Source organism: Temnothorax nylanderi, unplaced genomic scaffold (assembly GCF_030848795.1).
Source record: "Temnothorax nylanderi isolate EJ_2023f unplaced genomic scaffold, tnyl_v1.0 TNYL_tig0371_pilon, whole genome shotgun sequence".
NCBI lineage: Eukaryota > Metazoa > Arthropoda > Insecta > Hymenoptera > Formicidae > Temnothorax > Temnothorax nylanderi.
Window position 1 is genome coordinate 139,872 of NW_027249433.1, and position 25,477 is coordinate 165,348.

At 37.8% G+C, this 25,477-nt stretch overlaps 1 protein-coding gene across 2 annotated transcripts in view; it reads left to right on the forward strand.

The window, feature by feature from the left end:
• Positions 1-25,201, forward strand: part of LOC139781881 (bone morphogenetic protein 1) — a 143,652-nt gene extending 118,451 nt beyond the window's left edge. Inside the window, exons 8-9 of one of the 2 annotated variants that reach the window (XM_071720772.1) lie at positions 23,690-23,872; positions 24,066-25,201. In XM_071720772.1, the coding sequence (XP_071576873.1) occupies positions 23,690-23,872; positions 24,066-24,121 (239 nt within the window). In that variant the 3' untranslated portion in view covers positions 24,122-25,201. Of the gene's footprint in view, positions 1-13,303; positions 16,584-23,689; positions 23,873-24,065 lie in introns of those variants that run through there. The other variant, XM_071720771.1, reaches the window with a different exon arrangement.
• Positions 25,202-25,477: the final 276 nt, after the last annotated feature.

Here is a 25,477-nt window from a genome sequence, read left to right on the forward strand (position 1 = left end):
ATATTGCAAGAAACATTTTAAAATTGTTTTAGGAATATTTAAAAATGATTTAAAAACCTTCTGTGGTATACATTTTTAAGAATATTTTAAGAATCTTTTAAAAATATTTATAAAAATGTTCTTCTTTATTACCCAGACAATATTTTCTTAAATATTTGAAATATATTTTTGAAATATTAATTTAAATCTACATATTTATTGTTTTATAATCTCGTTCCAAAATATTTAAAAAATATTTTAAATTTATTTATTATTGGCTTTATAATCTTCTTTCAAATATTTTTGAAATATTATGAAATATTCTTAATTAAAAAAGATGCATGGTAGCGCATCTTTCCGTGATAGTTGGCAACGACGCCACTAAGCGGCGCATAATGGTAAGACTAACTCGTAAGTAAATTTCAGTTGAGGGCTGATATAAGCAGGCTTCCTGCGAAGCAAAATCATGACATCCGCGAGACATATCTTTGTCAGCAATACAACGCAAGGCTCAACCAAAATTGCTGCAATGATTTTTTTGACATAATCTGGCGGACATAGAAACATTTAAAAAATATTTTTGTGAATTATTTTAATCTTTCCTAAAAAATATTTTTTGCTGTATGGGTATGGACAAAGTCTGCTCGGTTTTTGCTGCCAATCTGTTCTCAGGTCGAGCGCGCAGGCGCTGCTCGGTTTTTGCTGCCAATCTGCTGCCAGGTTATGTATGCAGGCTCTGCGCGGTTTCTGTTGGCAATCTGCTTACATTGCCTGTCAGCAGGCTCTGTCGACAGAACACGAGCTTAATGCGGACACAGATGGCTATGGTTTTGGTGTGGGATTTTGATCAAATTTGCTGCCAATCTGCGCGCATTCTGCTAACATTTTGCTATCTGGGTATATATATATATATACACACGTATATATACATATATATATAAATATATATGTACATAAATATATATATATATATATATATATGTATATATGTGTGTATATATATATTTATAAATGTAAAAATTGTAAATAAAATGAAATAAATATTTATAAACACTAATTCAGGAAGGAAAGGATTTAGGAGTTAGATTTAGGAGTAGAGAGAGCTATGCATAAATAAAATATAGATATTGATTGTTACTTTATTATTTATTGAAGATTATTTTGGGTAATAATGTATGTTGATGCCCGATATATTTTTTTCTCTACCAGCTCCGCCTCTGCCTCTTCTTCTATCTCTGCCTCTGCCTCTGCCTCTGCCTCTGCCTCTGCCTCTGCCTCTGCCTCTGCCTCTGCCTCTGCCTCTGCCTCTTCCTTTGCCTTTGCCTCTGCCTCTTCCTCGGCCTCTACCTCTCCCTTGGATCGCGGTGTAAACGGCCCGCACCAACGAGCTCAACGTTTCAGGCTGTAACAAAAAGTAAATATTTTAAGTAAAATGACATGTTTTCGTGTATATATACGTAAATAAATTTTATTAATACACTTTGTCGAACGTTGTCACGTATGCGTCACATGTGATATGTGCGACCGTCAAAGTGTTAACATTATGGGTGGAGTTCCGAAAACGCCCGACCTCCGATTTCGATGAAACTTTGTGAAAAGCTTCGTTTTGAGTTGAAATGAAAGCCCTTAAAAGGAATTTTGGCGACTCCTATAATAAAGCTATTTTTTAAGATGAAATGATAAAAAATATACGAAGACCTTCATAATTGTACGGGATGTTATAAATTGAATATATACTGTTTTTATTGAATAATTTTATATTTTTATTATATACTTATAGCAGAATAGCTAGTATGTATATATAAACAAGCTTGTAAAGCACGCCACGAACCCATGTGATAATCCACATAGTTAAGATGACGCGCTTTATACTAATATTTAACTGTTCTGCTGTATACACTTTTCACGCGAACCGAGGTTCACCCACACCCCCCCTGCTTTCGGGGGAGGTGCGGTAGCCCCGAAATAGTTCACGCATACACTTTTCACGCGAACCGAGGTTCACCCACACCCCCCCCCCCTGCTTTCGGGGGAGGTGCGGTAGCCCCGAAATAGTTCACGCATACACTTTTCACGCGAACCGAGGTTCACCCACACCCCCCCCCTGCTTTCGGGGGAGGTGCGGTAGCCCCGAAATAGTTCACGCATACACTTTTCACGCGAACCGAGGTTCACCCACACCCCCCCCCCCTGCTTTCGGGGGAGGTGCGGTAGCCCCGAAATAGTTCACGCATACACTTTTCACGCGAACCGAGGTTCACCCACAACCCCCCCTGCTTTCGGGGAAGGTGCGGTAGCCCCGAAATAGTTCACGCATACACTTTTCACGCGAACCGAGGTTTACCCACACCCCCCCCTGCTTTCGGGGGAGGTGCGGCAGCTCCTCCCTCGCTTCGGCGTATAGATTAGTGACGCGCTTTAAAAGTATTTCATCACAAAGTTTTACCTAAATCGGAGCACGGACATTTTCGGAAGAACAGCCTATATTTTTTATCATTTTATCTTAAAAAATGGCTTTATCATAGGAGTCGCCAAAATTCCTTTTAAGGGCTTTCATTTCAACTCAAAACGAAGCTTTTCACAAAGTTTCATCGAAATCGGAGGTCGGGCGTTTTCGGAACTTTATCCAACATTATTAATAGTAATAAGAAATTATCCCATTATCTTCACACTTACGTTTAATACGATCGGCTGGTGGACATGCAATGTCCCAAAAAATCAAAATCACGAAAATTGAAAAGAACGACAATGTGCCGAAAGGGCATAATCTCGAAATCTTAGAAACATGACAATGTGCCGAAAGGGCATAATCTCGAAATCTTAGAACTGAGACAATGTCCCGAAATGTCATAATCCCAAAATTTTAGAATTGAGACAATGTCCCGAAAATTCATAATCTTGAAATATAAGAAATATAATAAATATAATAAATGCAACAATATATCCGGAAAAATTCTAGACCAAAGTAAACATATCGAGACAGCACCGTACTTCGAAATTCAAAAGACAGAGAGTAGACAAAGTATTTCAAAATTGTCTCGACTTTTTTCAAAAATTTTGAAATTCCACAAGTCAATTGTATATATCATTTCGATATATATATACATATACATAAAAGGTATATGTTTTATGCTGTTATATATTATTTATCATATATATGTTACGGGCAAAATCCGCATGGTATGCAGTGTCGGCATTGCTCGGGCAATGTCAGCATTGAACAACGCGACTGGGCAAAGTAGTTTATTAGCGGACATTGCCCGGTTTGATGTGGGCAAAGTTAACACTGCCCATCCAGCAATGGCAATGTCAGCAACTATTATCACATTGCGGAGTTTGCTCGGTTCCAAGTGGGCAATGTCGAAAATTAACAGTTAGCCTTATGTAGGCAGGGGAGGGGCTCCGTTTCCACGCGAGACGAGTTGCCACATGGGTTTACAACTTTCTACGCATGGAAAGTCCACGCATGTATACTTTGCAAGGCACACTATGTGTCTAGTAACGGTAGTAAAGCCCCCGGCCGCAGGGAGACGGAACCTACTGCCTCCACGCGTACACTTTCCACGCGAGACGAGTTACCACATGGGTTTACAACTTTTCACGCGTGGAAAGTTCACGCATGTAATTAAAAATATCCACATCGTGTCATGGCTGCATCAATAAGCGTCCACAACGCGTTGTCGCATTTTTACATTGCCAAAACGCGTTGTGAGCATTTTTGAAAGTGCTACGATACGAATTTCGCGTTGTGGCCTTTTTAAATATGCCACAACGCGTTGTGGTCGGTTTTTTCGCTCAGTGAGCGTTTTCGGTCTTTGAGCTTGACATGTCCATTTAGCGCAGCTTAGTCCACGGAGATTTAGCATTGTCGACATTGCCCACTTGGAACCGAGCAAAGTCCGTAATGTGATAATAGTTGCTGACATCGCCATCGCTGGATGGACAGTGTTAACTTTGCCTACATTAAACCGGGCAATGTCCGCTAATAAACTACTTTGCCCAGTCGCGTAACACATATAGAATATTTAAGAAATATTAAAAAATGTACAGAATAAAATACGGAACGCATATCTTTATTTTATTTTAAAAATTTATTAAAGCAAAAATATTTTAGTTTGTAAACAGTTTATACGAATTATTTATTTAAATTGTTTGTTATTATCTGATAATTTTTTGATAGTAATGAACTTTTCAATGACAAAAAATCTTCTATAGGAAGGCCATCGTCTAATCTGTCCCACACGTTCACAAGAGCATGATTTTTTATAATCCAACTATATATTAATCTTGTTAATGGCTTTCCTGCCTTTAAAGTCGTCAGATCTCGACGAGTTGTCGCCTGCAATTCTCCTAATTTTTTTGTAAATAAAGAATTAAAGCAAATGGTATATATAATAATATTTTACGTAATAATTATGTGAATATGTATACATAGTTATTCCTCACAATTTATAATAATATACAAAACTTACTTATAAACATCCATGGGTCATGGTTATCTGTAAATTTATGATTTAATGTTTTGTGGTATCGTTCTATTAAATTATTTGTCCGTTTAAGCTTCCGATACATTGAAAATCGGGTTGGTGCTACTCGTTTTAGCCAAAAATGGTCGTAATAGCGAAAATAACGTTGGAATCGACGTCTCATATATAGCGACATGTCTGATTTAATATTATGAAAAGCTGTTACAATATTTTTTTTAGGTAATAACGCCAAAGCCATTAGCTTTGTAAGTATTTCCTCTGATTGCTTCGAATTTGCTATCTTTTCCTATGAACTTTCTAATATTTTTACATGACGCCTATGAAATATTATAAAGATTTAAATAAATAATTAAAAATATTTAATATGAATTGTTATTGTATGCATAATATTTTTAATATATACGTTAAAAATATTTATGCATACAATAATAGAGATTGAGAGATATATATATATATATATATATATATATATATGATATGATATGATATGATTTATTATGCCCAAGCATGACTAAAGGGCAAATATACATAATTACACAGTGTATTGCACTAACAGACTAGAAATGCAATAAAACAAGGAAAACTGCAATATTGGATAGTACAAATAGAATAACTACGGTATAAAATAACGCACTTAAAACTAATACAACAAGTACAGAAATAAAACTAAGAACTAACGCACTTAAAACTAATAATAAAGAAAGAAATTGAGGAAAAACAAACCAATACATCACAGTTTGCTAGCAAGCAGAAACTTCTTAAGAAGATTCTTGAAGGAAGGGAATGAAGAAGCCGAAGTGATATTACAAGGAAGAGAATGCCAGAAATAGATCGAGGAAAGATGAAAAGAGTTTCTGTATGTGGTTGTTCTATGGGAAGGAACATGAAAAGTTTGTGATGCATGGCGGTCGGATCTCCTCAACGATGGATCAAGTAAAGTGAAATGCTCACTCAGATAAGAAGGAGAAGACATTTAAAGTATACGAAACGTTTGGCAGCCGAGAAAATACAATCTTCTATTCTCAACTGAAAGCCACTTCAGTTGGCGTCTAAACGGAGTGATATGTTCATCACGCTTAAGATCAAAAATGAAACGAATACAACAGTTGACAAGTCTCTGTAATGCATTGTTCAACTCTCCACTCAAGCCATGATAAACCAGACAGCAGTAGTCGATATGAGGCATAATTAGAGACAATACTAGCTTTATCCTTAACCCGATAGAAAGAGAATTTTTATTAAACTTAAGCTTGTACAAAGCATAATGAACCTTCTGAGAGACATGTAAGATATGTTTTTTCCATGATAAATTAGACATGAATGTCACGCCCAGATTCCTCACTTCACTTACAAAGGGCAAAGGCGTCTGGTTTACAATAATAGGTGGCAAGCAGTCGAGGTCAATATCATTGGTATAAAACCTACTAGCGAATATGATTACCTTTGATTTAGCCGGATTAAATTTAAGACCATTCAAGTTGGCATAGTTGAACAACGCATTTGCATCTCTTGAAATAAGCTCCAGAGCATGACGAATATTAGCCAAAGAACATTGCAGATATATTTGTATATCATCAGCAAATAGCATATGATAAACAAAAGACAGGATTCCACCAATGTCATTAATGTAAAGAGCGAATAAAAGTGGGCCAAGTACAGAGCCCTGAGGAACGCCTGAAGACGTTTATAACCACTCAGAAAAATTACCCTCATCATCCACTACAGCTTGATATCGGCCAGTAAGATAAGAAAAAATCCACGCGAGAACCGCATCAGAAAAACCGATTTCTTTCAACTTGATGAGCAGTCTTAGATGTGGGACAGTATCGAATGCCTTACTAAAATCAAATAGAATCATTAATGTAATTAGTCTATTGTCAATTCCGCTCTTAATATCATCACAGACACGTAGAAGTGCAGATTGAGTGTTGTGACCCACCCGATACGCAGATTGTCTAGGATTCAAGAGGTTGTATTTATTTAGGTAATCTGTGATTTGTGAGGCTACAATTCTTTCAAGGATTTTAGACATTTCCGGTAAATTAGCGATGGGTCTCGTATCGGACGGAGACAGCGGAGTACGAATTTTCGAGAGAGGACGAATCAGCGCGCGTTTCCACATTGAAGGAAAGAAGGAAGACTCAAGTGAGCGATTAAGCAGCGGTAAGAGCCATTGAGAAACAACGGGCCAAGCAATACGAAGAACATGAAGCGGAATGCCGTCAAAGCCCGACGCACAAGAGTGAAGCGGTCCACTGGTTATGATCTTGTACACCAAGTCAGACGAAATAGTAGAAAAGACAAATTCAGGGCGATGAGAAGGTCGAGAAACAGAAGACATGGCAAAAGTGAAATCTGCATACAAGCAGGGAGGTTGAGAATTAGAGACTGAGGCATAATATGAGTTAAGCTGATTTGGTGTGAAAAAGCGGAGAGGAGAGACTAAATTCGACTTGACTAGTCCAAGACGAGCCAACTCCCTCCACATTTTAGCAGGGTCAGTGATATTACTAAGTGACGCATATTGAAACTCTCCTTTGGCACGTTTAATGTCGTTGTTAAGCTGATTACGAAAAAGTCTGTATCTAGCATAGCCTAATAGACTCCGTGAACGCTTTGCCTGTTTATACATTTGGTTACGAATACGGAGCCTGGACTTGAGTTCATCAGAAAGCCATTGCACAGGAGGCTTCCTGAACACAGACATGCGAGCAGGAGCAAAAACATCAAGTGCCCCAAGTAAGGTACGTGACAGTAAGGTACAAGACCCGTCAACATTAGACTCATCCAAGAGAACATCGATCTCCGTCTGAACCGCAGCAGCGACAGATTGAAGATGTTCAAGGAACTCAGAAGTGTTTATACTTTTAAAACTACGTCGCAACATGGACCGCTTAATATCGAGCTTACAATTAAGTGAAAATGAAAGTTCCAAGAGATCATGTCCAGCAATGAATGGACTCAGGGATTTGGAAAACTCTTGAACCTTGTCGCAGTCATCCACAATAAAAACATCAAGCCACGAGTCAGGGGTAGCAGTGTAATACGTAGCATCCGAGCTGACAACATATAAAGATAAGCTTAACAATAATTAACGCAAGTAATTAGCTTCAAAACTGTTCGCCAAGAGATTACAGTTTAAATCACCGCCAATAATAATGTGTTTGTAAAGATGAGAGACGCCAGTCAGTGATTCGACGAAGTCATTAAAAAGAAGGCCCTTAGGTCTTCTATATACCGATGCGAACAATATCACTTCATCACTCGGCAAACGAATCTCCATTATTAGATATTCAGGAGCATTGACATCGACCCCAGAGGAGATTGCAATTAATTTGACTTTTAATGACTTATGCACAAAGCAAGCAACACCCCCTCCTGCGCGTCCCACCCGATCATGACGAACTAGAAAATAGCTGTCCAGAGCCACAAGATCGTCCGACATCCCCTCATGAAGCCACGTTTCAGATACTGAGATAATATGATGAAAGTTAGTACTAAAGTATAGACGAATGAAATCAATATGACCTCGTAAGGAATTAGCATTGAATTGAGCAACGCGGAGCAATAAAGAATTACGTGTTGGGTTATGCCGAACGATCGATGACAAGGAACGAGCAGGTCGGACCCGTCAGACGAGCTTGGCGAGATCAATCTCGGAATTAACGAAAATAATAGGCTCCCCATCAGAACGCCTAGCGCATATCTGGCCATCTCTCACCCAGACAAACTTATACGCTCTCTCTTTAGCAACACGCCTGACCCGCTGCAGCAAATCATAAGTACATTTGGGAAGCAATTCATTGACGTAAATATTGCCGGGAACACTCGTCGAGAAAACGTCACCAACCGTAAGACGGCGCCTGCCGCGCGTTACCTTGATAATGTGGTCGCGAATCTCACGTGACTTGAGCGCGACTATCACCGATCTTCTACGACCCGCAGCGTCAGCCTGATCGATGGCTGAAATGGACCCCGGCGCAGCATCACGCGCCACTGGCGCATCGCGCGCTGCAACATCACGGGTCTCAAGAACGTCGGAAGTCAGCTGAGGAATTTCGAGCGCACGAAAAACACTCGCGACTAGCTCACCGGATGTATGAGTGATAGAAGATGGGATACCAGAAATTATAATATCCGACGTTTGAGGGACACGCGACACAGCAGACAACTTATTCTCACTCTCATCGCAGACATGCGGGACCAACTGAGCGGTCTTTAAAGCCTGGACATCACGTGCCAGAGCAGAGCTCTCCTGCTCAAGCTTGTCAATGCGCACAGTATTCTGAGCAACTGTGTCCGCGATGAGACTAAGTTTGCTAAGTTTGACATTAATCTCACTAATCGCACGCCGCTGCTCATCAACAAAAGCGGAGAGTCTCGCATCTGAATCATTCAACTTGTCACATAGCTTTTGCAACAGCGCATTGGTTGTGGCATGCTCCTGCGACTGCGCCTGCATCTGAGTGCCAGATAACACACCCGGAAAATCGAAGGAATGCGCGCTCGCCTCAATTATCGGTGTAAGAGGTGTATCCAATAAAGCTGCCAGAGATTTGCAGCAAGTGTCTGCATATTTGGTTGCAGCATAAGGTTTGACACAACCAGGACGGAACACTCTCTTACACCCGTCGCACTCGAGCGATTGATTCACAATTGGCTTTTTGCACCAGTGCACGCACGCGACTCCATGTATTATCGGTATTAGCCACTCGTCGCTCAATAAAGAGATGAAATGTAGCCAACAAATAAGTAGTAGTACGAGATCACTGTAAATATCGCGATAAAAATCAATTGTAATGTCAGTCAAATAGCAGTACAGCATACGTACACACGGAGCAGACAGTCCAGCAAAACGTGTTCTCAGCAAAAGTAAACACACGTACACACGCACCAGAGAACCGCCTCCACGACACGCCGTATACAACTCCGACTAGCAGTATAACACGCGTACCAGCCCGGAGTACACAGTAGAGCCAACAGCACATCCGCCGTATGTGTGCACGCGAGGATCGCGACAATAGTTGCTTTCCATTTACATCAAAACTCAGATAAATCTCACTTCTGTCTTTCTTCAACATGAATGTTGAAGAAAGACAGAAGTGAGATTTATCTGAGTTTTGATGTAAATGGAAAGCAACTAATGTCACTCAACGCAATATCACCAGAAGATTACCACCGGTGTCACGCAACGACCAATCAGACGAAATCAAGGCAGTTCATGCAGATCAAGCGCCACACAGACGACCCCATGCACACATCAGACCCAAAGGTGTAGAAAGAGCAGATCAACAAGGCAGGCGCATGCGCAGCAGAGGTTGACGCGCTTGCACGAGTAATTCCAAGATCTCGACGATGATTCCGAGAATGAGGTTAGGATGAGCAATGATATTTGTCACGAGAATGCTCAGAATTAGGTGGCAATCCCCAAGAAAAAGAATAAAGCGCGTGACAAGCAATGAGAGACTTGCGTATATCTGCAACAAAAATTGCCCGAAGGCAGCTCACGGCAGAGATATGCTAAATAAAAGTAGGAGCGACAAACAGACGTGTATACTGTACTCACAGAGAGAGAGAGAGAGAGAGAGAGAGAGAGAGAGAGAGAGAGGAGAGAGAGAGAGAGAGGAGAGGGAAGGGAGAGGGAGAGGGAGAGGGAGAGGGAGAGGGAGAGGGAGAGGGAGAGGGAGAGGGAGAGGGAGAGGGAGAGGGAGAGGGAGAGGGAGAGGAGAGGGAGAGGGAGAGGGAGAGGGAGAGGGAGAGGGAGAGGGAGAGGGAGAGGGAGAGGGAGAGGGAGAGGGAGAGGGAGAGGGAGAGGGAGAGGGAGAGGGAGAGGGAGAGGGAGAGGGAGAGGGAGAGGGAGAGGGAGAGGGAGAGGGAGAGGGAGAGGGAGAGGGAGAGGGAGAGGGAGAGAGAGGAAGAGGGAGAGGGAGTGGGAGAGGGAGAGGGAGAGGAAGAGAGAATTGATGCCTGTGAATAATGAAAATAACATCCTTTTACTTCAGCGGACGGTAAGACCGTTAAAAAAGCTTTTTGAAGAGCAAATTCAAAATCGGTCATTACTGTTCGTGGACGCAATGACGGTGGTAATTTATTGAATATATATTCTAATATTGGTTTATAATCTGTATATTTCCTTCGTTCCATGATAACCCACGCAAAAGGTATTCCCTAGAATAGAAAAATATGTTAAAAAAAATAATAATTTCTGTGTTTAGAATCATTGTTACAACTTTTTAAATAGATATTATTAATAAATTTTAAATAACTTACATGATTAAATTTTCGAGCCATCAATGTAAAAAGTTGTAGTGTTTTATTAACAGTTGTATTCTTATTTTTATTTTCTAATAAAATAGGAGCAGTTTTAAACGTAGCGTCAGCAAATATTTCTTCAGTAATGCCCGTTTTGCATAAAGTCGGAATAAAAGCTCGATCAAATATTATCAAATTCGTTTTGCTACGATCTTCGGATTTTACAGTTTTAATACTTAGAAAATATTTTTTGTTATATTTCATTAAGTGTTTCCATTTTTTACTTTCTAACGTTTTTGCGAAATCTCGCAATGATACAGGACATACAGGTCTTACATGTCTTTTCCATCGTACCATTGATCTTTTTACGCTTTGAAAAGGTACTAAAGGAGATACAATTTCATATCTAAAAATATGGTTGTATTAGAAAAGATCGTGTAATAAGAAAAAATAATTCAGTTATATTATAGTAAAAGATGTAAAAAAACTTGGTGTGTGCGTGTGTGTGTGCGTGTGTGTGTGTGCGTGTGTGTGTGTGCGTGTGTGTGTGCGTGTGTGTGTGTGTGCGTGTGTGTGCGTGTGTGTGTGCGCTATGCACTTACTCCTTGCTTACATCGTCATATACATCTATTATACTTCGGAAATCGTTCTGAACGTTGTGTTTTAAAGTTTTTTGAATAACCGTATATCTTTTGCATGGTTATCAGCTGGATGATCGTGTCTCTTTGTTTGTCTAAATCTATTATTTTTTAACTTTTTTCGTCCACCACATCCTTTCCTTTTCTCTTTACATGATAGATATCTATATTTAATGATTAAGAAACGAATTACACATTTTAAATTTTTTTTAAAGGTCGAATAATGCAATATTAAAGTAAAACGAAATGTTATACATACATAGTGGTTGCTCGTTTTCCATGATGAATTTTATCACAAACGTACGAATATCCATTAAATTCATGTCTACTCACAAGAGAACCTCGCGAACTCGAAAATTCTGATTTTAATGAAACTTCCCACACATGTAGAAGGGGTAAAATATGATGAATTTAGAAATTTTTTGTTGCTGCCCAAAAACGGTTTTAAGGGGTGAAACCACCACTCATATGTAGAGCGGCTTTTACTTTTCTCGATATATCTAAAAAAAATTTAAGATATCAAAAAATGTTTCTTATAAAAGTTTTATAATAAAATCTCCTCTAGTCAACAACATTAACAATATTTTTTAAAAATAATTTTTTAAACAAAATTTTGATTAAAAATAAGAAAAGAAATTTTTTCCAATATTTTATTAATGTGGTTAAATAGAGATGTTTTCACCACCGTTTTTGGATAAAACGAGTAGCACCAACCCGATTTTCAATGTATCGGAAGCTTAAACGGACAAATAATTTAATAGAACGATACCACAGGACATTAAATCATAAATTTACAGATAACCATGACCCATGGATGTTTATAAGTAAATTTTGTACATTAATATAAATTGTGAAGAATAACTATGTATACATATTCACATAATTATTACGTAAAATATTATTATATATACCATTTGCTTTAATTCTTTATTTACAAAAAAATTAGGAGAATTGCAGGCGACAACTCGTCGAGATCTGACGACTTTAAAGGCAGGAAAGCCATTAACAAGATTAATATATAGTTGGATTATAAAAAATCATGCTCTTGTGAACGCGTGGGACAGATTAGACGATGGCCTCCCTATAGAAGATTTTTTGTCACTGACAAGTTCATTACTATAAAAAATTATCATATAATAACAAACAATTTAAATAAATAATTTGTATAAACTGTTTACGGACTAAAATGTTTTTGCTTAAATAAATTTTTAAAATAAAATACAGATATGTTTTCCGTATTTTATTCTGTACATTTTTTAATATTTCTTAAATATTCTATATATATGATAAATAATATATAACAGCGTAAAACATATACCTTTTATGTATATGTATATATATATATCGAAATGATATATATATTCAATTAATGTGTGAAATTTCAAAATTTTTGAAAAAAGTCGAGACAATTCTGAAATACTTTGTCTACTCTCTGTCTTTTGAATTTTGAAGTATGGTGCTGTCTCGATATGTTTACTTTGGTCTATAATTTTTCCGGATACATTGTTGCATTTCTTATATTTCTTATATTTCTTATATTTCAAGATTATGAATTTTCGGGACATTGTCTCACTTCTAAAATTTTGGGATTATGACATTTCGGGACATTGTCTCAGTTCTAAGATTTCAAGATTTTGCTCTTTCGGCACATTGTCACGTTTCTAAGATTTCGAGATTATGCCTTTTCGGCACATTGTCGTTCCTTTCAATTTTCGTGATTTTGATTTTTTAGGACATTGCATGTCCACTAGCCGATCGTATTAAACGTAAGTGTGAAGATAATGGGATAATTTTTTATTACTATTAATAATGTTAACACTTTGACGGTCGCACATATCACACGTGACGCATACGTGACAGCGTTCGACAAAGTGTAATAATGAAATTTATTTACGTATATATACACGAAAATGTCATTTTACTTAAAATATTTACTTTTTGTTATAGCCTGAAACGTTGAGCTCGTTGGTGCGGGCCGTTTACACCGCGATGCGAGGTAGAGGAAGACGCAGAGGCAAAGGCAGAGGCAGAGGCAGAGGCAGAGGCAGAGGCAGAGGTAGAGGCAGAGGCGGAGTTGGTGAAAAAAAAAATATATCGGGCATCAACATATATTATTACCCAAAATAATCTTCAAAAAATATTAAAGTAACAATTAATATCTATATTTTATTTATGCATAGCTCTCTCTACTACTAAATCTAACTTCTAAATCCTTTCCTTCATGAATTAGTGTTTATAAATATTTATTTCATTTTATTTACAATTTATATTTACATTTATAAATATATATATATATATATATATATATATGTCGTAGGCTTTTCCAAAAAACAGCCCGTTAGCTAAAATCCTGGGAACTTAGCTAAACGCCGGCCAATAGAATAATCAACCGTGAATTAGAGTAATACCCTAGTAAATTCAGCTTCTTTTTTTAGGCTAAAAACCGGCTGTTAGCCTAACGGCCTGACACGCTTTGGGCAGTTAGAAAAATGATTATTGAATAGCATTGCGTATGTAAACAAAACATTTAAAAAGATTCGGAGAATTCAAATATAATATATGACAAGGTCATAACGGCTATATAATTATACTTTTAATATTTGTTATGACTTGGACTTGGTTAGCGGATGTGGACGAGTGAGTGTCAGAGAGTGTATGAGTGCGATAATTCTAGCGAATATTTAGAGTAGGTGACAGTTTGTTAAGGTGCCGGGGGCAGGAGAGGGCGAGTTGAGAGAGGTGGAAGCGCCGAAATTGAGGGGAAGACGCGAAAAATGACAGAGAGGCGAATAAGCAAGAATTAAAAAAGGGAGTCAGAATAGGTTAATGTAAGATAAGGTAGCAACACGGTAGGCACGGTTAATTTACAAAGGTAGATAGGCAGTCGAATCGGTAGGATGGGTGGTGACTTGCGGCGGAGAGGGTAGGCGGTACTAGGCAGGCGTGCTTAGGCTCCGTCTACATGTCGAAAGAAGTGCAAGGCACAGGCAAAAAGAAGACCGCGAGGGAACTGAAAGGAAGGGAAAGAGCAGATTCGTTGAGCATACTGGATTACTTACGAAGTGGAGATAAGGAGAAGGAGAAGGAACATAACAAGAGGAAACGAGAAGGGAGGGAGAGAATGGCGGATGAAATATTTAAGAGAAGTAATATAATGGATAGAACACCACCAGTTTGAAGCAGACAGGAGAGGAGAGGGAGATGAAGAATGAAGAAGGAACACTGATGGGGATGCTGAGGGAACTTAAAATAGAAATGGTAGGACTGAGGAACGAGATAAAGGAAATAAAAGAAAACTGGGAGCTGAGAATGGAGAAGAAGCTGGTAGAGATGGAAGAGAGAATGAAAGAGATGGAGAGATGGAGAGGAGAAACCGGAGTTGCTAAAGGAGAAAATATACAATAGAAGAAATAGTGGAGAAAGTAGCGGAATTAGTAAAGCAAAATAAAGGAAAAGAAGAGTCGCGAGAAGGGAAGGGGGAAGCAAAGGACGAAATAGGACAAGAAGTTAGAAGATTGAAAAAAATAATAGAAGAAAAAGAGAAAAGAGAGAGAGGGAACAAACTAGTAATAAGAGGGTTGAATACAAACACAAAGACGAGAAGCATAAAAGATGTAGCTAGGGAATTGCTAGAGCAAGAATTTAAGGTAAAAAGGAGGTAAAGAGTGTTCAGACCGTGGGAATGGAAGGAAGAGAAGTGGTAATAATAGAATTGGAGGACTGGGAAATCAAAGAGAAGATAATGAAAGAGAAGAAGAAATTAAAGGACAAATCTGTAGGCAGAATCTATATTGACCATGATATGACGAAGACGGAGAGAGAGGTGCATAGAAAAATAAGGGAGCGTGCAAGAATAGAGAAAGAAGATGGGAAGATTGTTAAAGTAGGATATAAAATGATGAATATAGGAGGAAAGCAGTATGTGTGAAGCGAGGAAGCAGGCGAACTAAGAGAAAGAAAAATTTCTAGATGGTGACCAAGTTAGGAGAAGAGAACCAGTAAGTTATGGCATTCAAGAGGACAATAGGCAAACAACACGAATGGAGGTCGGAAAAGTGAAGCAGCTAAAGAAAGAAAATAGGCGAAAGATAATTTTTTGGAATGTAGCAGGTATAGAGAGGCAGGACAAAGATTTTTGGAATTACATAGTAGGTTTCGATTTTATAGGGTTATGTGAAACATGGTTAGAGGATAAAGGATGGGATAGAATTAAGGGTAGATTGCCGGAAACGCACAACTGGAAAAACATTAACGCTGTAAGGGAAAGGAAGAAAGGTAGGGCGAAGGGAGGTTTACTAATAGGTGTTAGAAAAGACTGGGGGTCGGAAGTGGAGAAATATGAAAGTGTAATGATTACAGAAAGAATTGCGCGAACGAGAATAGTAAAAGAGGAAAAAAGACTAAATATTTTTACAGTATATAATGTAGGAGCAAAGAAAGATGTTGAAGAGATAATGGCGAAAATAACAAAGCAATGCGAAGGATGCGAAGGAGAGGATATAATTATAGGAGGAGATTTTAATATTAGAATAGGAAACTTAGGAGGTTGTAGGGAGGATGAGTATGACTTTGAAAAGGAGAGTAAAGATAAAGTCATAGGAGATGGCGGCAGAAGTTTAGTGGATATGATAAATGAAAAAGGATGGTATTTTTTGAATGGATGTACAGAGGGGGATTGGGATAGGTAATATACGTATGTGGGTGCGAGAGGGTGCTCAGTAATCGATTATACAATTGTAAATGATAGTGCGCAAGAACGAGTGTTGGAATTTAGAATAGGGGACAGGGTGGACTCGGATCATTTGCCTTTGACCTTGTTACTGGAGGAAGAGGAGAACACGAGACAAATAGAGGGGTGGACAGAAGAGGAAGAAGAGGAACAGAATATGTCAAAGAAGATCATATGTTGGAACGAAGAGGCAAGGAAATTATACAGGGAGAGGACGGAGGTATGGAATGAAAATGAGGACCAGGAAATAGAGTGGATGGATAGGAAATGGGAGAAAATCAAAAACTGGATCCTCGGAGCTTTAGTTTATAAGGAAATCAAGATAAAGAAGAGAAGGAAAATAGGGCACAAAGATTGGTGGAATAGGAGCTACACCAGAACGAAGAGGGAGGTGAAAAGAAAGTACGGAAGATGGAGAAGTGGAAAGGGAAGTAAGGAAGACTATTTGGAAGGAAAGAAATGCCTGAAGGGGTGGTTAGAGAAGAAAAGGATAGAGAAGAGAGAGAGGGAAGAAGAGGAATTAAGAAAACTGAAGGACGAAAAGAAAATTTGGAACTATATAAACAGTCGAAGAAAGAAGAAAGAATGGAAAGAGAATAATGTACCGAAAGAAAACTGGAAAAGTTACTTCATGGAGTTGTTAGGTGGGACCGAGATGGAAGTAAGGGAGGAGGCGATGGAGGTGCGTGACATGGGAACAGAAGAAATAAATGAGGAACAGGTCCAAGATACAAAAAGGGAGTTGCAAGAAGAGGAGATAGTGAGGGCAGTCAGGAACATGAAGTTAGGCAAAGCTGCAGGTGTCGATGGAATCCCAATGGAAGCATGGCGGTATGGTGGCGCAGCAGTAAGAAGAGGTCTAACTGATCTGTTGAAGCTCATTTAGAAGGAAGGTAAAATTCCGACTGAATGGCGAACAAGTATAGTTGTCCCTTTATATAAAAGGGGGGATAAAGAAAGAACAGACAACTATCGAGGGATCTCTCTGCTGTGCACTGCATACAAGTTATATGCGGAAATACTAAAGAACAGATTGGAGAAAACAATGGAGAAGAAAGGAATGATACCTGACAGCCAAGCCGGCTTTAGGAAAGGGAGGTCTACGATGGACAACATATTTATCTTGAACCATATAGTGCAAAGAGAGAGGGAGAAAGGTATGGCAATTAGGAAAGACAAGATTTTCGCAATAGTTGTGGATCTAAAGGCAGCATTCGACAACGTAGACAGAGGAATTTTATGGAAAACAATGGAAGAGAAAGGGGTGGAACGCAGTTTAATAAACAAGATAAAAGAAATTTACAAAGAGACGGAGGTGATAATAAGGACGAAGGATGGGTTCACAAGGTGCTTCAAGACGAAGAAAGGTGTAAGGCAGGGCTGTGTGATGAGTCCTGCCCTGTTCAATTTATACATTGCGGACATTGATAAAGCTTTATAAAAGCGTGGCATAGGAGGTGTAGAGCTAGGAGGAGTGAGAGTGTGGTCATTAGCATACGCGGATGATATGGTTTTGGTAGCGAAAAATAGAGAGGCTTTACTAGATATGATGAGCATGTTAAAAAGATTTTTAAAAAAAAGGAAACTAGAATTAAGTACAGAAAAAACTAAAGTGCTGGTATTTAATAGTAAAGGTAAAAAAGGCAAGAAGACATGGAAATGGGACGATAAAATAATAGAGGAAGTAGAAAAGTTCAAACATCTGGGATTCACGTTTAATAGGATAGGTAATTATGCCGATCATATAAAAGAACTGAATAGGAAAGGAAGGATCGCTGCAAATAGGGTCTGGGGTTTAGGAGAAAGATTATGCAAAGATGATTTTAATAGGAGATGGACGCTTTTTAAGTACCTAGTGAAAAGTGTAATGGAATACGGAGCAGAGGTATGGGGGTGGAGTGAAAAAAAGGAGTTGGAAAAAGTCATGTTGGATTATGTAAGATGGGTATTTAGACTAGATTTCTGCACACCGAGGTATGTAATATTAAGGGAACTAGGATTAGAGAAACTAAAAATTGGTTGGGGTGTAAGAGCCATGAGGTACGAGAAAAGAAGCAGAGAGAAAAAAGAAGGAAGTTTAGTAAAGGCATGTTGGGATGAAAAGGACATAATGGATAAAAAGAAAAAGGATTTATATAATTTGGAACGAGAAAGATTTTATAATAACAATGGTTGAAGCTCTGAAGTAATAAAAGAATTAAATAATGAAGGTAAATATACTAAAGGCTTAGTAAGAATACGGGAACAGGACATTCAAGGGCAAATAATAAACAGTAAAATAGCAGAGGCAAGGTATAATACAAGGTACAAAGAGATAGAGGTGAGAAACAAAACAGTTATTTATAGCTAGTTATTTATTAAAAGTAAACTTGGATAAAGTAAAAACAGGAGATGAGATTAGAGCGATGATAAAATTAAGGTGCGGCAATTTAGAGGACACAAATAAATATTGGCTGGGCGAAGAAGATACGAAATGTAGATTCTGCAAGACAGGTAGGGACAACTTAGATCATTATATAAGCGAGTACAACATCACAAGTATGTGGTTTGAGAATCTAGGTAGGAATAACAAAGAAATATTAGTGAATATATGCGATGACAAATTTAGAATGGAAAAAGGAAAGGTGTTAAATAGATTATGGAAAAGGAGAGAGGAATGCTATAAAAAAGATAGGATAAAGGAAAAGAAAAAAGAGGAAGAGATAAGTTAGGAAGGAGCGTGAGTAGGGACAGTAATGGAAACAGCTTTAGAACGGTTGTAAATAACAATGTATCGCGGCGGGTTTGTAAAGAAGAAAGATGGATGACGTGTGGATGGATGTGTGTTTTAAGTAAGAATTGTAAACCAAGTCCTTTTTCTTGGCGTATAGCTGAAATAAAGACGTATATTTGTTATGACTTACATGTCATTGTTTTTAATATTGACTCTTTAGATCAGTTCAATTTGAATTCAAATGGCAGAAGGAGCTCGCTTCTCATTCTTAATTATTTATTGAATTTTATCTACTGACTTCTCATCTTATAATTTGACGTGCAAAACTTACATTATGGTCTTTTGCGATTTCTGCATGACTACCAATTATTATTTCATTTCACCATTGACGATATACGAATATGTAAGCGTACTAAATCAATTTCATTTAATTCACTTATTAATTTATTATTTATCTATTTATTTATTTTTGTTATTTGCGCATTATCCATATTAACCATTGTCTTCTTCTTTTGTCTATTCTGCCTTTTTATAACAAGTGAACACATGCTTCGTGTGATTAAAATGTTAGAAGAGCTTGAAAATTCCAATTCAAAACAGACTATCTCTCATTATCACTATGCTAAGATGTATGAACTTGCGAAAATTGGGTCTGAAACGCAAGTAATTGTAAAAAGACAAAACGCAAGCGATCCAGTGATTTATATAGAGGCACTTGAAGATTATTATGAGAAACTGATGGAAGTTTACATCCAAACTAGCCACGGAGGTAGAGATAAAATGCTTTATTATATCAAAGAAAAATGGCAAATTACCAAATCACGCGACATATTTCTCACCTTGAGAGAAGCTGCTGCAAAACAGTCAGCAAGTGGTGGTCAGGCGTATAAAAAATGTAATTGTAAAATAGCCAAGAATCAGTGACGGACGAACAGGTGTGCCTGCTTTAAAGCAAAGATTTTGTGCAACTCTCGTTACATGAGCTCAACTTGCATTAATAAATAATAATGTATATAATAATGTATATGTGTAATTAAATGTTTTGTTTACATTCGCAATGCTATCCAATGATCATTTTCCTAACTGCCCAAAGCGTGTCAGGCCGTTAGGCTAACAGCCGGCTTTTAGCCTAAGGGGCTGAATTTACTAGGCTATTGCACTAATTCACAGTTGATTATTCTATTGGCCGGCGTTTAGCTAAGTTCCTAGTATTTTAGCTAACAGGCTGATTTTTCTAAAAGCTTACGACATATATATGTATATATATATATATATATATATATATATATATATATATATATATATATATGGGAGACCGGGGCTATGTGTCCACAGTACTGCTATCTCAAGTTTTAGGAGACAGATGTCTCTACCATTGTAACAAGTAGTTGAAAAATGCCCTACGTAAGATATTTAAATGTTGTTTGTTTTCTTGCAATGCCTCTCGCAGACGCTATATACGTTAAAAGAAAAGCGAAAACAATTAGTCACATTTTTCGACGGTCGAAAAATTTGCTGTGCGACAGTAGTTTAACTTAAATTAAAGTAAGTAATTCATAATATTATCAATTAATATATAGTTATCAGGTGTGAGAAGCGTCAAATCTTAGTTCCCCATTATCTAAAATTGGCAACATGTTAAAGACTGAAAAACGTGGTCGGGGCTATCTGTCCTATTTTTGATAGGGCAATGTGTCCACACTTCAATGACGAATTGTTCTTTTATAAATAGATAATGGTGCGTAACTACAAAAGAAAGACTTTCCTTAAGACGGATAAGGTAGACATATCCAATAAAATTATATTTAGAGCGATTAAAAGAATAAAAATTGAGCGAGAATCTTTTCGTAAAAACAGCGTTAGACTTTGGAATAAATGTTCGGGCTCTCACTCGCTACTGTAAAAAAGTAACCTACGAGCAACTACTTGATCCTGCAATTCAAGAATCGTCAGCAAATTTTTATTTTAAAAATACATGTCAAGTTAAATATATGAGTTTGTCTTAAATTATTGAGTATCTCTATTTTCTATTTCAAACGCTGCCGAGGATAAAGTAAAGGCCTTAAATAAAAAAAAGATTAAAGAATTGAGGGGACAAAAGAAACTCATCACATTGATTTTGCAACAGACTCCAAATCAGTTTGATGCCGCCGTATATAAAGAAAAGTCAGTTCTACGCAGGAAACTTGTCAAAAAATCTACACAAAGTGCCTACTACTTCTCTGACTCCAACGACTAGGCAGTTTTTTCAATATTACATATTAATAATAAATAATATTATAAAGAAGTATAAAAATTAATATAAATAATATGTTTTTTATTATGTAGACAGATAGCCCCTCGAATGTGGACAGATAGCCCCGCATATGAAGCTATCTGTCTACGCTTGAGTTGCCCACTTAAAAAATTCGCCTCTTTAAAATGTTAAAAGATCAACGATTCTAATTGTTTTTTTTTTAATAGCAAGGTTGAAAGGTTATACCATTAAAATTTTAGCCAAATATCTTTATTAGTTTTTTAGTAAACTTGAAAAAAGCGTAAAGTGTGGACACATAGCCCCGGTCTCCCCTATGTATATTTAAAAGTTATAAATATAAAAATTGCAAATATAATTAAATAAATATTTATAAATGTAACGTAGTGCATCGTCGATTTGCCAACTCGAGATTTGGCAGTCGGCGAGGCACGAGACGCGATACCCGAAATGCGTGGCATCGTGGCAACGTCGCATAGCCGGCGCGTGCCAAAGCAGCTACGTCATAGCTCAAGAGAGAAGGAGACAGCCGAAACAGCAGATCTTATGTCTGTCCTTCTCTCTTCGCTCGAAGCTTGCCGAGCGCCGGACCGGCCGGGCCGAGCGCGGCCGCTGCGGCCAGCATATCCCCTCCAGCTGGGTAGTTCGGACACGAACCATTAGCACGGACGCAAACCATGTGCAGTTAACGAGCGAAACGACGTAGTTGAGTTGCACTTTCTCAGGCGGCGCGTCGGAAAATGCGTCCCCAGTAAAAACACAGGGATGGCCTCTCTCAGCGCATGTACTTTGAAGGCACACTATGTGTCTAGTTTAAAAGATGTGGAGCTCCCCGCAGGGGGGCGGAACCTACTGCCTCCACGCATATACTTTCCACGCGAAATGAAGTGCCACATGGGTTTACAACTTTTCACCCGTGAAAAGTCCACGCCGAAGGCACCCCGCACCCCCCCTTCAGTGTGTGTGTGCGCGCGCGTGCTGTGGTTGAATAATTTTTACAAAGTGAAAACTTTAATGCTTTGTAACTTTTGAACGGATCGGACCGTCACGTTTTTCAAGGTCAAGGTTACTCAGGGTCATGACCTTGACAACATATGTCAAGGTCAAGGTTATTGGCGATTGGGGTCTTTTTGTACATAATTACCCAGTTTCCTAATACATTAATAAAATGAAACGTTTCAGCAAAATATTTTTGAATTTTAATTATTTTTCATATCGAAATCTTGAATAACTTTATAATCCAGCCAAATAATTAAAATTTGAATATCTTAAAAACTAGACATTTCCGTAACTTCGCACTAGTGGCTCTGACTACATTTAGTATACATATAAGTACTACGTACTTGTAAAATTTTATCGGACTTGAATGACTTACTACAATCAAACTAAAGGCACCTATTTATTTACAGTGATTATAACACCGGCAAAATAAAAATTCGATAAAAAAACGCATTGAATTCATATTATAAAGCACAAATTATAGCATTCAGCATGGTTCATTTTGTTTGTTGATAACTTTTTAATAAACAATTTGCATATATACATATATTTAAATAAATGCTTGGACAGGGAAAGGACGGAGTTTAACTTCCCTTCATTACCACCCAAAAAAGTATTTTAACTTAACCCAAACCTAATTTTAGTTATAAATTGAAAACAGGTTTGCGTTAGTATTTTTTCGAGATGAAGATGAAGGGAAGGGGCTTTGCAAAGCGTTTACTTAAATATGCACGTAAAATAACATAGAATTTATACTCGGTAAAGCATAAATTATAGCATTCAACATACGTTTGTACGTTTTTTAAATATGTTAACAGCTTCTTAATTAAAAATAAGTGATGGCTAAAATCTTTTACAAGTTAGTCAGATCATCTTTTACAACATATGTTAAGGTCATTAAAATCGGTGAGATCACTAAATATGCAGACCACTAATATGCAGTTTTACTAAAAAAAAGAAACAGTTAACCAAAATTTGGTAAAACAGTTTTACTAAAATTTTGTTTACATTATTTAAGGTGATGCTGGAGCCGTCTGTATAACCGACAAAATTACCATTTTCTATGTTATCGACTATATCTGTCCTTGTATAGACAAAGATATAGACAAGGATAGCACGCTACATTGCACGCACACATACGCACGATGCACACCGACATCATACTTTTATATTACGCTTCCAAATCTTGATTTGGGGGGTTTATCGATGTTTTTCTTGTTGTGCAATTCAGGGAAGCTTGTTTTCGCGTTCGTATCAATGGTATATCTCTTATATGAAACACATCTTATGATGAGCTGACAGCTCGCCGCAACTCGAGACGCCATATTAGGATAAAAGTATAGATAAGGAAATCTGTACTTCCGTAATTTTTTCTCGTTTTCTATGTAAAATCGATGTTTCCCTGAATCATTGATGTATGTATTGCAATTCTGGAAAAGGAATTTTAATTCTGTCAAATTAATACGACGCTACGTGACGGTAAAAAATGCCGGTAAAACAGACGACTCCAGCATCACCTTAAATTAAACTTAAAAATGACTTCTTTTCCTCTACGATTTAGAAGATTAGAATTTTAATTTTCGGAAATTATATATTTGTCGCTTGTGATATTAATTCTCTCGAATCATTATGCTACAGACTGTGGATCAAATATTAGTAGTTTAAATTACGGTATAATAACCAGTCCGAATTTCCCGAACAAATATGATGGTCCGGCAAGAAATTTAACTACCAAAACTTGCAACTGGTTCATAAGGGTTCGGCCGAATCAACGGATACTTTTAAACTTTGAGCTCTTCTCTGTAGAAGGTCATCAATTAGGTAATATATGGATTTATTACGAATTAGTTATATGTATATATAATTCTTAATTAATTATACTATAAAAGAAAGAATGGTAATATGGAACCTCATTTTGTTTTTGAACGAATTCTTGTGAGTTATGTATAAGCTCAATTTTTTCATTCCTGGTATACTTAGGTTCTTTATTCTATTTTTAATTTTGAATTCACAGTTTTCCGCTTACAAGAAAATATAAAGATTATCGAAAGTTGTACAGTTGAGTCATAAGTCCCCAAACAGCACATGTAGATACTGAGAACGTTCAAAGGATATCGCAGCGGTATATTGCGTATATTCTCAAAACATTCGAGATACGTACTACAATTTACTGCGGACATACTGAGAAGATATCTGTGTCCGCCTTTTTCCAGTTTATAGTATATACTGAGAATATTTTGCAGTAAATACCAAGAACATCACAAGTACCAATATAGAACCAAGGATAGAATATGCACGGTATACTAGGTGCGCAACTAAGTTTCCGGGTTTCACACATAGATGGCACCAATAACACATGTACTCGACTTACATGTCTGAAGTTGTCTGAAGTTATAGCTTGGACATCTGTTAACAATAACCAGTCGTTATATAAAAACATATCGCAACGCAAAAATATTTTTTCTAACAACGGAGATGTCGAGTTTTGTGCCAAATAAACAGCATTTGCGGGAAGCTTTGCTTTTCTGCTTTAACTTGAAAAAAAATGCAGCTGAAGCACGTCGTTTGCTTGAGGAGGCCTACGGCGAACATGCACCATCGAAAACTACCTGTGAAGATTGGTTTAAACGCTTCAGAAGTGGCGATTTCGACACTGAGGACAAGGAGCGCTTTGGTGGGACCAGAATTGAATCGTGTACTATGAGCTGCTGAAACCGGGCAAAACTGTCAATGGGCATCGCTACCGACAACAACTGATCAATTTAAACCATACATTGCTCGAAAAACGGCCAGAATGGGACACGAGACACGAACGAGTGATATTGCAGCACGACAACGCTCCGTGCCATCGCAGTTCCATCGTCCAGGACACCATCAAAACGCTGAAATGGGATCTGCTACCGCACCCGCCGTATTCGCCAGACCTGGCGCCTTCCGATTATCACTTGTTCCGGTCGATGACGCATGGCTTGGCTGGGCTACACTTGACCAATTTCGAAGAAGTGCAAAATTGGTTGGATGAATGGTTTTGGTCCAAAGACGCGTCGTTTTATTGTCGCGGTATTCATGTATTGCCAGAGAGATGGCGAAAATGTATAGCTAGCGAGGGACGATACTTTGAATAAACCATTTTTTGTATTTCTCTTGAAATTTTCCATTTTTTATTGATCAAAAAAACCCGGAAACTTAGTTGCGCACCTAGTATATACTTATTATGTTAGATTAAATTAATAAAATTATGTTCGTTACCTTCTGCACTGTGCTACGTGAGATATAAGGATCACTTAAGGCGATTTAAGCTGATCCGCAGCGAACAATATTAAGGTTTAAGCATTTTGCAGCATCTCGCAGGCTCGCCTCTTATATTGAATCTTTCATATTTTGAGATATTTTGAGAAACTTTTTTGAGATATTTGCTTGCGTCGA